The sequence below is a fragment of the Bolinopsis microptera genome, chromosome 9 (assembly GCF_026151205.1).
Source record: "Bolinopsis microptera isolate Bmic1 chromosome 9, MBARI_Bmic_1.0, whole genome shotgun sequence".
Classification (NCBI taxonomy): domain Eukaryota; kingdom Metazoa; phylum Ctenophora; class Tentaculata; order Lobata; family Bolinopsidae; genus Bolinopsis; species Bolinopsis microptera.
The window spans coordinates 6,601,018-6,613,937 of NC_087080.1; the positions used below are offsets into that span (position 1 = coordinate 6,601,018).

Genomic DNA, 12,920 nt, shown 5'->3' on the forward strand with positions numbered 1-12,920 from the left:
TTCCATCTTTGTGAGGCACTACGTATGTTGCATACAAATATATACAACAGTTATTGTCATAAGCTTTTAAGCACACCTGTTCATATCATATAAGGGAGTAAGTGCTGGGGGAGCATTGTGTACATCTAATTACAACATGTTTATATGTTGACTGATGGAAAAGCCCTTATTTATAACACAGGAGTATCATGTGGATGCTATGTTGTAACACACATTTGTCGTCAAAAAAATTATTTCGAGATGGCAATCAATACTCAAAACCAAAGAGTTTTTTGTTGTTGTCGTGAGCGTGTTAATTTTGTATGTGCTAGTTAAATTTAACTAGAGTGTACAGTTTAGGACAACACCTGGTTGATATGGTAACGTAACGAGAAAGCACTTTTCAGGACGGTTACTCAGTAGTACCAAGATTGTACCGTCATTGTAAAGTAAAGTTACGGCAACAGCTGTGTTTGTACTTGACAGATATTTACTTAATTTAAGAACCAAATAAAACTAAAGTGAATTGATAAAAATGTAACTTTCTTAAAAGAAATACGTGTCAACAAAATGTAGAAGCTGATAAATATATAGTGTACTCGATCACGTATTACACTGACTGTTTGATATGAAATGTAATTTATAGAGAGTACTTACAGGACGGTTACTTTACAGCCAAGAAAAATATGTCATTGTATAATAGCCATAGACCTAGTACAGAATAGTCACGGTAGCAGCTGTGCAATGTATTTGACTCAAATCTCTTGTTCTTAAATTAAGTAAATATCTGTCAAGTACAAACACAGCTGTTGCCGTAACTTTACTTTACAATGACGGTACAATCTTGGTACTACTGAGTAACCGTCCTGAAAAGTGCTTTCTCGTTACGTTACCATATCAACCAGGTGTTGTCCTAAACTGTACACTCTAGTTAAATTTAACTAGCACATACAAAATTAACACGCTCACGACAACAACAAAAAACTCTTTGGTTTTGAGTATTGATTGCCATCTCGAAATAATTTTTTTGACGACAAATGTGTGTTACAACATAGCATCCACATGATACTCCTGTGTTATAAATAAGGGCTTTTCCATCAGTCAACATATAAACATGTTGTAATTAGATGTACACAATGCTCCCCCAGCACTTACTCCCTTATATGATATGAACAGGTGTGCTTAAAAGCTTATGACAATAACTGTTGTATATATTTGTATGCAACATACGTAGTGCCTCACAAAGATGGAAACTATACATGGCGTATATAAAGCAATGTTATTTAGTTCATACGGCCCTCCCGTGGCGTGCAGCTGTGATCTCTGTACTGATTAGCCTCGAGGTAGAGTGTTCGAGCCTTGCTGAGGGCCAGTCATTAGACAAACATTGCTCATTGTGTCGTTATTTCACTCTATAAGTACACATGAATTCTAACTGGGATGGCCTGGAATTAGCTCAGAGCACTAATTTCCACCTTGAAAGCTTGAAATGAATAAAAATATCTGAGGGTCCCAGGTTCGAATCCAGGGTCTGCAGCTCTTACAAAACTCAAAAACACACAAAAATTTCTGTGATATGGCTGATGCTGACGGTTCGGTTAGAGAGATCTTAGCCTATCTCCAGTACCATGAGTCAGCTATATCACTGTTCGGGGTTGGCTCCCGAGAAAATACGGAATCAGGAGAGTATTCTCTCCACTCATTTCCATCTCAAATAATTGTGGGAATGCCCACTAAAATGAGTTATGTGAGAGCTGTAGACTTTGAAACGAACTCTGGTCGAACACATACACATGTCTGGATACTTTCGATTATATGCACTGTTCCAATATATATGAACATAGTAACCACGCTGTAATAACTAACAAAGCATGTACACTGAGCTCGTCCGGGCAGCTTTTTCTTAAATTTTATCTTTTTGAATGATCAAAAGTAGCAGGAAAATAACTCAAGTACTTGAAAAATCTAGTTATCCGACTACCTTAAGCTACTGATTTAAAAGAGACGCCGATTAGGTTAAGAAAAATAACGAATTTTGATATTACAATGCGTTTAATATCGATATAATCCATCACTATTGTCTACTTTATGATAGTTTATAGCGTTACAGTTGTGCCCAACTCGTGTTTTTACTTGCACTACAACATGTTCATTTGCCTATAAAAGGAGAACCAGTGGACTTATAGCTCATTTCTCAAACTACTTTTTCAGTTACGTTTGATTTTTTGTGCTTTGGTACAAGTTAAAGACACACAACAAGTTCTCCAGGCAAACATCAAATTTTGTGTTACCTCTGAAAAAACGGCTATAAAAGGAGAACCAGTGGACTTAATTAGCTCATTTCTCAAACTGCTGTTTCAGTTACGTTTGATTGTTTGTGCTCTGCTACAAGTTCAAGACACACATCAAGTTTTACAGGAAAGCACCAAATTGTGTGTTTCCTCTGAAAACGGCTATAAAAGGAGAACCAGTGGACTTAAAGCTCATTTCTCAAACTGCTGTTTCAGTTACGTTTGATTTTTTGTGCTCTGCTACAAGTTAAAGACATACAACAAGTTCTCCAGGCAAACGTCAAATTTTGTGTTACCTCTGAAAAACGGCTATAAAAGGAGAACCGGTGGACTTTTAGCTCATTTCTCAAACTGCTGTTTCAGTTACGTTTGATTTTTTGTGCTCTGCTACAAGTTCAAGACACACATCAAGTTTTACAGGAAAGCACCAAATTTTGTGTTTCCTCTGAAAACGGCTATAAAAGGAGAACCAGTGGACTTAAAGCTCATTTCTCAAACTGCTGTTTCAGTTACGTTTGATTTTTTGTGCTCTGCTACAAGTTAAAGACACACAACAAGTTCTCCAGGCAAACATCAAATTTTGTGTTACCTCTGAAAAAACGGCTATAAAAGGAGAACTTGGGGACTTTTAGCTCATTTCTCAAACTGCTGTTTCAGTTACGTTTGATTTTTTGTGCTCTGCTACAAGTTCAAGACACACATCAAGTTTTACAGGAAAGCACCAAATTGTGTGTTTCCTCTGAAAACGGCTATAAAAGGAGAACCAGTGGACTTAAAGCTCATTTCTCAAACTGCTGTTTCAGTTACGTTTGATTTTTTGTGCTCTTCTACAAGTTAAAGACATACAACAAGTTCTCCAGGCAAACGTCAAATTTTGTGTTACCTCTGAAAAACGGCTATAAAAGGAGAACCGGTGGACTTTTAGCTCATTTCTCAAACTGCTGTTTCAGTTACGTTTGATTTTTTGTGCTCTGCTACAAGTTCAAGACACACATCAAGTTTTACAGGAAAGCACCAAATTGTGTGTTTCCTCTGAAAACGGCTATAAAAGGAGAACCAGTGGACTTTTAGCTCATTTCTCAAACTGCTGTTTCAGTTACGTTTGATTTTTTGTGCTCTGCAACACATCTTTGTGCTACGGAAAAGAAATCATGAAAAGGGGACCTGGGGCAAGGACAGCTGATAAAAATCGCAACAAAAACCCAATTTTGGAATGTCCTATCTGCTCAAAGAGAATGAGATCTGACAACCTGAAACGGCATATCCCGACTCATAATCCTGAGAAGCCCTGCAGGAATTGCAAGAAGTTTTTTCGCTCTGACAAGTTGGCGAGACATGAGCTTTTGTGTAGCTCTGATATTGACGAATCCTTGTGCAACCGTCACTCTGGTGTTCATGAACATCTAAATAGCGAAGAAGAATGCACCTCAATTGCAGGATATTTCAGGTCATATAAGCTTGATGTAGAGAAAAGTTCAGACTACGATCAAATTCTGTCAGACTCGTGCATTGCAGTTGGAAATAAGATAACTCCATTTGTACAAAAGAATCCTATAAAAGTGCAACTAGTTATCACTCTTTCATTCCAAAAGCATGTACTTGACGATCGGGACTACTCAGAGAAGGTATTTAGATCCATATGTGAACCCTTGCTACTTGCAGATAATATTGCAGATCTTCTATCGCGTGCAAAAAGCTACATTAGACACGGAATTGAAACTTATCAACGGTGTGGAAGTGGCTGGATATTCGATGAGCTACTATGTGCTCATGTTGAGATAGCAAAGTACTCACCACTCTTTGCATCCGGAAAAGTGTCTATTCCAAAGAAGCTAAAGAAAATGAGATCTATCCTAAACATAGCATCCCCCGACACCAAATGCTTCCTTTATTGCATTTTGGCAAAGATGTATCCAGTTAATGGTCAAAACCCAGATAGACATACAAAATATCTACCTTACGCCAGTAAGATATATATGGCCTCTGTCCAATTTCCAGTCAGAATAAAAGATATATCAAAAGTTGAGAAGTTAAACAAGTTGTCAATTTCTGTCTTCCAGTGGTGCGTTGACAGTGAAGAAGTCTTGCCTCTAAAACATGGCAGTGGTGTCGGAACGCAAATTGATCTACTTTATCTGGAAAATGATGGGTGTGCCCATTACCTACTGATAAAAAACTTAAATGCATTCATGCGACATCGTTCTAGATATCATAACACGATGTTTTACTGTCGAAAATGTATGCATGGATTTGTATCTCTGCAGAACCATAACAAACACTACCAGAACTGCAAGCAAGGGATCAATCAGTTAGTAAAGATGCCCGACCCAGGAGTCATTGAATTCAAGGCATTTCACAAGCAAGACAAGAAACTATTTACTGTGTACTTTGACTTTGAATGTTTAACAGTACCTTACAGTTCTTGCAGCAAAAAAGGCTCTTCTAGCTATACGGAAAAGTATCAAAAGCATGTGCCCTGTAGCTTTTGTATTGTTACTGTGTCAGAGTTTTCAGAATATGACTCCAAAGTTGTCACTTTCAGCGATGAAGATCCTAATAAAGTGACTGAAGAGTTTATCTCACAGCTAACTAAGATCCATGATGATATGATGAAGTGCTATGAAAAGAATCAGTACCCAATAGACATGACAGCAGAAGATGAAATAAAGTTTAAAAGTGCTAAAATTTGTCATATTTGCAAAAGAAGACTGAACTGGGAGTCGAGAACGGATTATCCAGTTCGAGATCATGACCATCTCAAAAAAAAGAATAACTTTAGAGGTGCTGCGTGCAATACTTGTAATATCAACTACTTCAATAGAAGCAAAAGGGTCCCAGCATTCGCACACAATTTAAAAGGATACGATCTAAACCTTTTCTTGCTGGATTTGACAAAAAGGGTCGACAAGTTAAATGTGGTTCCTGAGACACTAGAGAAGTTTAAAGCAGTGTTTACAGATAAATTTACCTTCTTGGACAGCTTTGCTTTTCTTTCCACCTCGTTGGAAAAGTTAACTGCTAACATGAAAAAGTCTGGTCTTGAAAACTTCAAGAGACTGAAACGTGAGTTCCCGGAAAACTATGAGCTTTTGTCAGAAAAGGGTGTGTATTTTTATGACTATGCATCATCTTACTCAGTTTTCTCCGAGAAGAATCTTCCTCCAAAGCAGGCATTTTACAGTAAACTTAGAGATGAGGATATCTCTGACTCTGACTACTCAAGGGCTCAAAATGTCTTCAAAACCATGAACTGTCAAACATTGTTGGATTACATGGAGCTGTACGTAAAATCTGATGCTCTTCTATTATGTGATGTGTTTGAAAACTTCCGGAAACTTTGCCTGGATTACTACGGCCTTGACTGCTGTCATTACATGAGTTTGCCAGGATTTTCATGGGATGCTATGCTAAAGATGACAAAAGTCAATATTGAGTACATAACTGATATCGATATGTATACATTTATAGAGAAAAATCTCCGGGGCGGAGTTACCACTGTCAATCATCGTCAATTCAAAGCTAACAACCCATATTTGGATGACTACGATTGCAGTAAACCAACATCTTTCATTCACTATGTCGATGCGAATAATCTGTATGGAAAGTCTATGTCATTCAAGCTTCCCTGTAAGAATTTCCGTTGGCTTAGTAAGAATGAAATAAGATCGTTGAATATTGGTGATTTAGATCCCGAAGGTGACACCTGTTATATTTTGGAAGTTGACCTACATTATCCAAAACATCTGCACGATCACCACAATGACTTCCCTCTTGCTGTGGAAAGCAAAATGATTTATGAGCATCAGTTATCACCCTACAATAAAAAGTTTTTGGAGATGCACAACGAAAAATTCAAGTCTTCTCGTAAACTGGTTCCCGATTTAAAAGATAAGAAGCATTTTGTATGCTCCCTCAAGACACTCCAATTATGTTTGAGCAAAGGGTTGATTCTTGAAAAGATTCACCGAGTTATGGCAGCGGATCAAACAGACTTTGTCACTCCATACATTAAATTTAACTCGGTAAAAAGACGAAATGCCAAGTCCGATTTTGAAAAAGACTTCTTTAAACTTGCTAACAATTCAATTTATGGTAAGTTTATCGAGAGTCTGAGAAATCGTACTAATGTTGACATTGTAAAAGATGAAAGATCTGCAAAGCGCCTCACTTCTAAGCCGCAGTTTATTGGATTTCACATGCTGGATGAGCAAACTACTGTTGTACAGTCTGTGAAGCGGAACTTAGTACTAAACAAACCCATTGCTTGCGGATTTATCGTTTTGGAAAATGCCAAACATATCATGGGAGAGTTCTGGTATGACGTCCTAAAGCCGAAATATGGTGAAAGAATAAAACTCATCCTAAGTGACACGGATAGCTTCATTTATGGTGTGTTTGCAGAGAATGGGTACGAAGATCTATACAGTATACGTGAACTTATGGATCTATCAGGTTACGTTGAGAATACCCCACTGTCGAGATTTAATGACCCCACCAACAAAAAAGTGCCTGGGAAGTTTTCAGACGAGAAACCGACTGAAATAATTAGTGAGGTTATTGCTCTGAAGCCTAAAATGTACTCTGTCATGACAAAGAAGCTTGTAACCAGGTGCAGTGAACAACATGAATGCACTTCATCTTGTTTCATTGGACATTCTGTCACAGCCAAAGGGATAGCTAAAGCTGCTCAAAGACGGATCCGACATGAAGATTACAGAAACGTATTAGATACTCAGTCAACAACGATGACAAAGTCACAAACAATTCGCGTTTTTGGAAACAAGATTTTTAGTGTTGTAGTACAAAAACGAGGACTTTCTGGTTTTGACGATAAAAAATTTATTTTAGACGATGGTATTAGTACTTTGAGTTATGGACACAAAAATTTGTAAGTATTAAATGAATGTTGTTTTTATTAAGAATAGGATCAATGTTTACCTATTAAACTTTATTTAGAGTAATTGACACTTATTTGCGATAGTTACTGAAAAATTGTGAGTAAACGAAATTTTGATTAACTATATTGCATGCTAGACTTGAATAATGCTTATTTTGTGGTGATATATTGTATCGATTTTACTTTGTTCAATATTCTTTTTAATTTATTCTAAAATAATATTTGTGTTTTAGTCGTAACTGTCCCGATAAAAAAAGATAAAAAATGCTATAGCTAAAAAGTTGCGAGAAAAATATGACAAAAAAACAGAAATATTAGTAAACTACAGAAAATAAACATAAAAAGTCATAGGTGTGTGTAGCGGTTGCACTTTAAATTGTTTACTCAAGTAAATAATAAAACAAGCTAAAAAATAAGGCATGCCATAAAAGTAACAGTATATATACACACACACACACACACAGTACATGCGCACACACATACACCCACACAAACACACACACACACACACACACACACACACACACACACACACACACACACACACACACACTCTCTCTCTCCCCCCCCCCCTCTTGTCGAAACTGGTACCTCACTTTTAGGTGATACAGCGGTACTATATTACATACTACTCTTGTTCCACTATACTAGGATAAATTCCCTATTTGGCATTTAACACGAAATTTATTACAACCTGTTTAATGTTTATATAACCTGCTTAAAACCGTTTTATTGTTTGAAACCGGTCAATAACCTGTTTATATTATAACCTTCATATCCTCAGCAGGTCAAGAGCCGCCCAGAAACTGCACGTCCGCCTCGTCACAAGAAACGGTGCGCGACCCACGTGATAGCGTGATATCGAGCAGTTCTACAAGTAGCTCCAACAGCAGTTACGATGACGAGGGCTTGGTAAGTGCTCAAACACAAGGAATTGTTTTATTTGGTACGGCTGAGCGGTGTGTTATAGCATTTTGTTTTCATTCTGCTGGAATGTATGCTTAATTGGGGTTAATTGCTCAAATGTATGAAAATTTGCCAAAGCTTTATCTAAAAGAAAAATGTTATAAGATTCCCTTTTATCAACTCTTTTTTTATCAAGAACCATTGTATTGTAGGGTATCACATTCCCCAGAAAGTCCTGTGTTTCTTAATTAAAAATAATATTAAAATTTCCAACACGATCCTAGAGCAAGATTTTCATTTCAATATCGAGATCCGAAAACTCATGAATAATTAACTATATATCCAATATCCATTAACCACGTAAGCGTCACTCGATGATGTCATCTTTCTACTGCTCATGCCTCATGTCGATACGTGATTGGTATTTAAAATTTCACTTTTAAAATAACGGAATTTCCTATTTATTTTTAGCATCGAGCATCATATTCCAGTAATAGAATTAACGTTACTCTATCAATACTCATTCTTAAGCCCCTCCTTATCGTGATATGCAGTAGGCGAAGTATTTGTTAAATTTTTGAGAATGCTTTATGCTCGGACAATTATAAAACGGAAAGTTCCCATTTTATGTCTCCGTGCTGATTGACAAAAAAATTGGTCAGCAGTCAGCTACTGAGTGGTGAAATGCAATTATCAATAATTTCCTCTCTCAGGCGAAGAACATGCCGCGATATCAGAAGAAGAAGATAAGAGCGGCGATGGTACAAACCCAGATACCTACTGGTTATAACATGAAGAGGAGGACATCTTCTACAATAACGCAGGACGAAGCTATTTTATTAGGTTAGATTTTATTCCCAGAGATATTTTGAGCGGATAGTGTAGTGAAATTCGTGCATAATTAGCTACTCAAAAGCTCGCCGAAGGAGACAGTGTTTCGTTATCGGGGCTTTTGTAATCGACCGGAAATTTAAAATTTTATACATAATAAGTATTTGGTTGGTCCGTATCTTTCAAATAGTTGGCATTGTTGGATGTTTACCAAAAATTTGACGCCGTTAAGTTGGCCTACGGTATGCAATTAATTTGGTGAATTGACAGCCGTGATAGTAGTATCATTTCCTTTTTTATCGAGCATTAAATACATAATTTATGCCTTCGCATCCGACAATTAGTGACCTATATTATGCATAATAATGAACTAGTCATAGAAAATTATAGCTCAATTTTAAATATAAATTACAGCAAACAATATAATATGCTGTCACATACCTCGTTCTGGTTATGTTTACATGTGGTCATTATTATCTCATTAGTACTTCATTTTAAAAAGGTCATGAGCTTTTATTTGATAATAAGTTGGACATAATGCCCTAAAGAAGGTACATGCTATTTAATAGTTCAACATTTTAGTGACATTTTAGGTAAGCTTCTCAGACTCATCATAATATTATACCGACAATACATTTAAGAACTATATTATATTATACTAGAAAGCCCGTGGTAACAGGGACGAAGCCAGTAGTATTCTTTGAAAGAAAATTTTAATCGCATCAAAAAATATCCATCTCAACCGAAGATACAGCCGATTTAAATATAAAACACTTTAAACACAACGTAATTACCACAAAACCGATCAAAATGACGTTAAAACAATCTTTGCACGTGCATGTGTGCATTAAAACACCGTTGCTATGGAACCTTTTGGTTGTTACCTAAATTCCTATTTTTCATCTAATTTGCACGTGGGCGGTCGTACAGTGTACGTACAAACAAAAAGGGGTAGAGGGTCCGCTGCAGTCCCATTACCTTAGTATTGCTGTACAACTACTACAGAAGTAATCCCGATAACACTCGACCTCTGCCTGATCAAGAGGATATCACCATTTTACCTTCACAGACATCGAACGCTGTAAGAAGATGACGATCAGACTTCGTTATTTTCGATCAACAATGAGAATATTGAAAATTTCTATCAATGATACTGATTTTAAAAGACATTTTGAATATCAATAGTAAAAGCAATCATCTAATCATAATCAAATTTAATTCATTCGACTGTTAACAATATTATAAAAAGTATTTTAAAGATAATAATCAGCCTCTTCTAACAATCATTAAACTCCTAACTGTCCTGAAAATGTTCAACTATTGTCTATAGTTCAGTTTGTGTATCAGGTACAATACTATTGAAATCCTTCAACTCTCCTGCAACATTCCTAAACCCATCTTCAAACCTCCCTTCCATCCTCACAGCAGACTGCACATCAGGAATGTCAAGTAGACACAGTTTCTTTACTGACAAGTCAGTGTAAGCCCTGTAGTACACACACCCTCTACCCAGATCCTTGACCAAGGTCCACCAGTTAAATGCAATCAGGTCCAGTGGTGCTGTCATCATTACTCCGTAGGGGATATCAGCTGCACTCATGTGGTGGAAAATCTGGACTATAGCCTCGTTAGTAGTGGCAGGTTTTGGAGCCAGGGCGAGAAGAGTAGCAGCCTTAACAAAGCGGGAAGGTGAAGTGTAATCCCCAGGTAGTCCCAACATTCCAGATCCGGTCCATTGTGGGCCATACGAGTAGTCCTCTCCCTGGGAAGAGTATTTGAACCCTTCTCTTCCTTTGTCATTCCTCTGAAAGTGAGGATAGTTCCTGAGATTGGTCATATGCCAGGAGTAAGGTGGAGAGTTTGTCAGTACCCCGACTGTATTGTCATACCACTTCACTCCCTCTCCTTTAACATGTTCCAGCACTAATCCTGCCCCGGTCTTGTCGATGACGTTGTAGTGGATTGGCACCATGATCCCCAAGTCATATCCCGCCCAAACAGCTGGAAATTTGCCACTCTCCAAGTCATTCTTAACTTGTTCAACTGTTTCGTACATAGCCAGGATGTAAGCAGCAACCATGGTCTGTGGAATAGCGTTATCACATGCCAAACCTGTGATCTCTGCAGGGTCGATGTACTCGGCATTGTCTTTGAAGTAGAGAACACTTGCAGACAACCCTGCTGCATTAATACCATCAGCTGTGTTAATCCATTTAGCACGAAAGATTCCTTTATACGTGATCTGTTTGTAACGATTGCTGAAAGTGAAAGGGTCTCCAGGACAGTTGGGTAGGGCGGGGGCAAGATGTTTAGTGCCAGCAGGCTCGGTTATCAAGAAGAAATCCAGAGGAATACCAAATTCTAAACTACGCCCCACAATCACTCCTCTGTCTTTAGCTTTTACATTGATCTCCTGACAAGACTTTACCAGGGTCAACAAAATGAACAGAACAGTAAAACCCAACATACTGCGAAAATGCTAAGTAACAAGTTACATAATATGTATAAATATTAAATACATATTATATTATTGTGCAACAGTTCCAGAATAATTAAAACCCAAAGAATGAAAGAATGATACACTCAAATAAAGTTGAACAATAGCAAACTTGAATGATTGGGCGATTGATTATTAACCGCACAGAATATGTATAAATACATAATATATCTGTATAATTAAACTAATTACAACACTACAAATCTATTACATTTATTGAGGATGACTGTAAAGGTACATTTTACCGACATTTGAAGTCAAGGCGTTGTTTTACTGATAGTTGTGGCTGACTAATAAATATATATATATATGTCTAATATATAATATATATATATATATTTCATCGGCTGGACTTCTACACAATAAAAGAAAGCGGTTGTGATTAGATCTTCGTAAGTCTTTGCATCATTTATATATATATAAAATATATATATATTTTGTAGCTGTACTCCTACACATTAAAAGTCGGTGTTGATTAGATCTTCGAAATAAGTCTTTGCATCATTTTATTAAACATCGTTATCTGAGATAAAATTGTTCTAAAAGCAACTGGAATATTCACAAATCTTTAAAATAACTTACAAACTAGGAAAGGAAAACAAGTCTTAGGAAGACGTACAAAACTATGTGACTTAAAACGGTACAAAACTAAAATATACTGTGTAATAATCAAACGAAAAGAATGGCTGCGTACATTTTATCTAATCTATTAAAGATTAGTTTCTCGGAAAAAGCTAGATTTCTCTGAATCAAGCAGTAAAAATATATAAATAGTAAAGAATATAACACGTCTCTGATAGCAATATTGTAAACTAAACACGGGTTAATAGGCTGAGATCATGTCAAATAAAATAAATAAACTAAACACTAAGCTCCAGCGGATTTAAAAAGGATGTGGTTACTATCGAGGGTGTTCATACCCCCATAACGCTCAAGGGTTTTCAATTGGGTCTGGTAGAACCCCTCTCTAGCTTCCATGGCCTTTTCCCTATCTGCTTGACTTATTTCAGGTTTAAATTCAAGAGCGTCCACTATAATAACAGAAAGGTGCGTACTAAGTGAAGAGTTATATAAGGCTACTGAACTAAAATCTAAATCATGATCAATATCTAAAAAGTGATTTACTAACTTACAACTTCTGATACCTTTCTTAATGTGGCTCTTATGATTAGAAAATCTCTTAGGGAGATTAGAAGTAGTATATCCTACATACGACTGTTTACAAGTTCTACACTCCATTAAATAAATAAGGTTATTACTCTGACAAGTTATATATTTAGTAATAGGGAAAACTTGTTTAGAATGGTGACTACTAAATTTGGAACAAGGGGACAGGAAACTTTGCTTACAAACATAGCATTTTCCACAGGCATGGCACCCTGCGTTGTCAGCCTCCCGAACAGCCGGCAATATTGCAGCGTCTGGTTCAAGAAATTGACTAGCAGTGGCTCCTCCATCTCTATCACTGCTTACAGTTCCACTAGCACGATACTTATTGTGTACAAGCATGCCACCGATA

The 12,920-nt window shown here is 36.9% G+C and overlaps 1 protein-coding gene across 9 annotated transcripts in view; it reads left to right on the forward strand.

The window, feature by feature from the left end:
• The window catches only part of LOC134820583 (uncharacterized), an 86,137-nt gene that overhangs the window by 30,224 nt on the left and 42,993 nt on the right, over window positions 1–12,920 (forward strand). For 5 of the 9 annotated variants that reach the window (XM_063831039.1, XM_063831040.1, XM_063831042.1 and 2 more), the window contains 2 exons: window positions 7,952–8,079; window positions 8,787–8,916. In XM_063831039.1, coding sequence (XP_063687109.1) covers window positions 7,952–8,079; window positions 8,787–8,916 — 258 coding nt within the window. The remainder of the gene's footprint in view (window positions 1–7,951; window positions 8,080–8,786; window positions 8,917–12,920) is intronic. The other 4 variants (XM_063831043.1, XM_063831044.1, XM_063831045.1 and 1 more) reach the window with 1 other exon arrangement.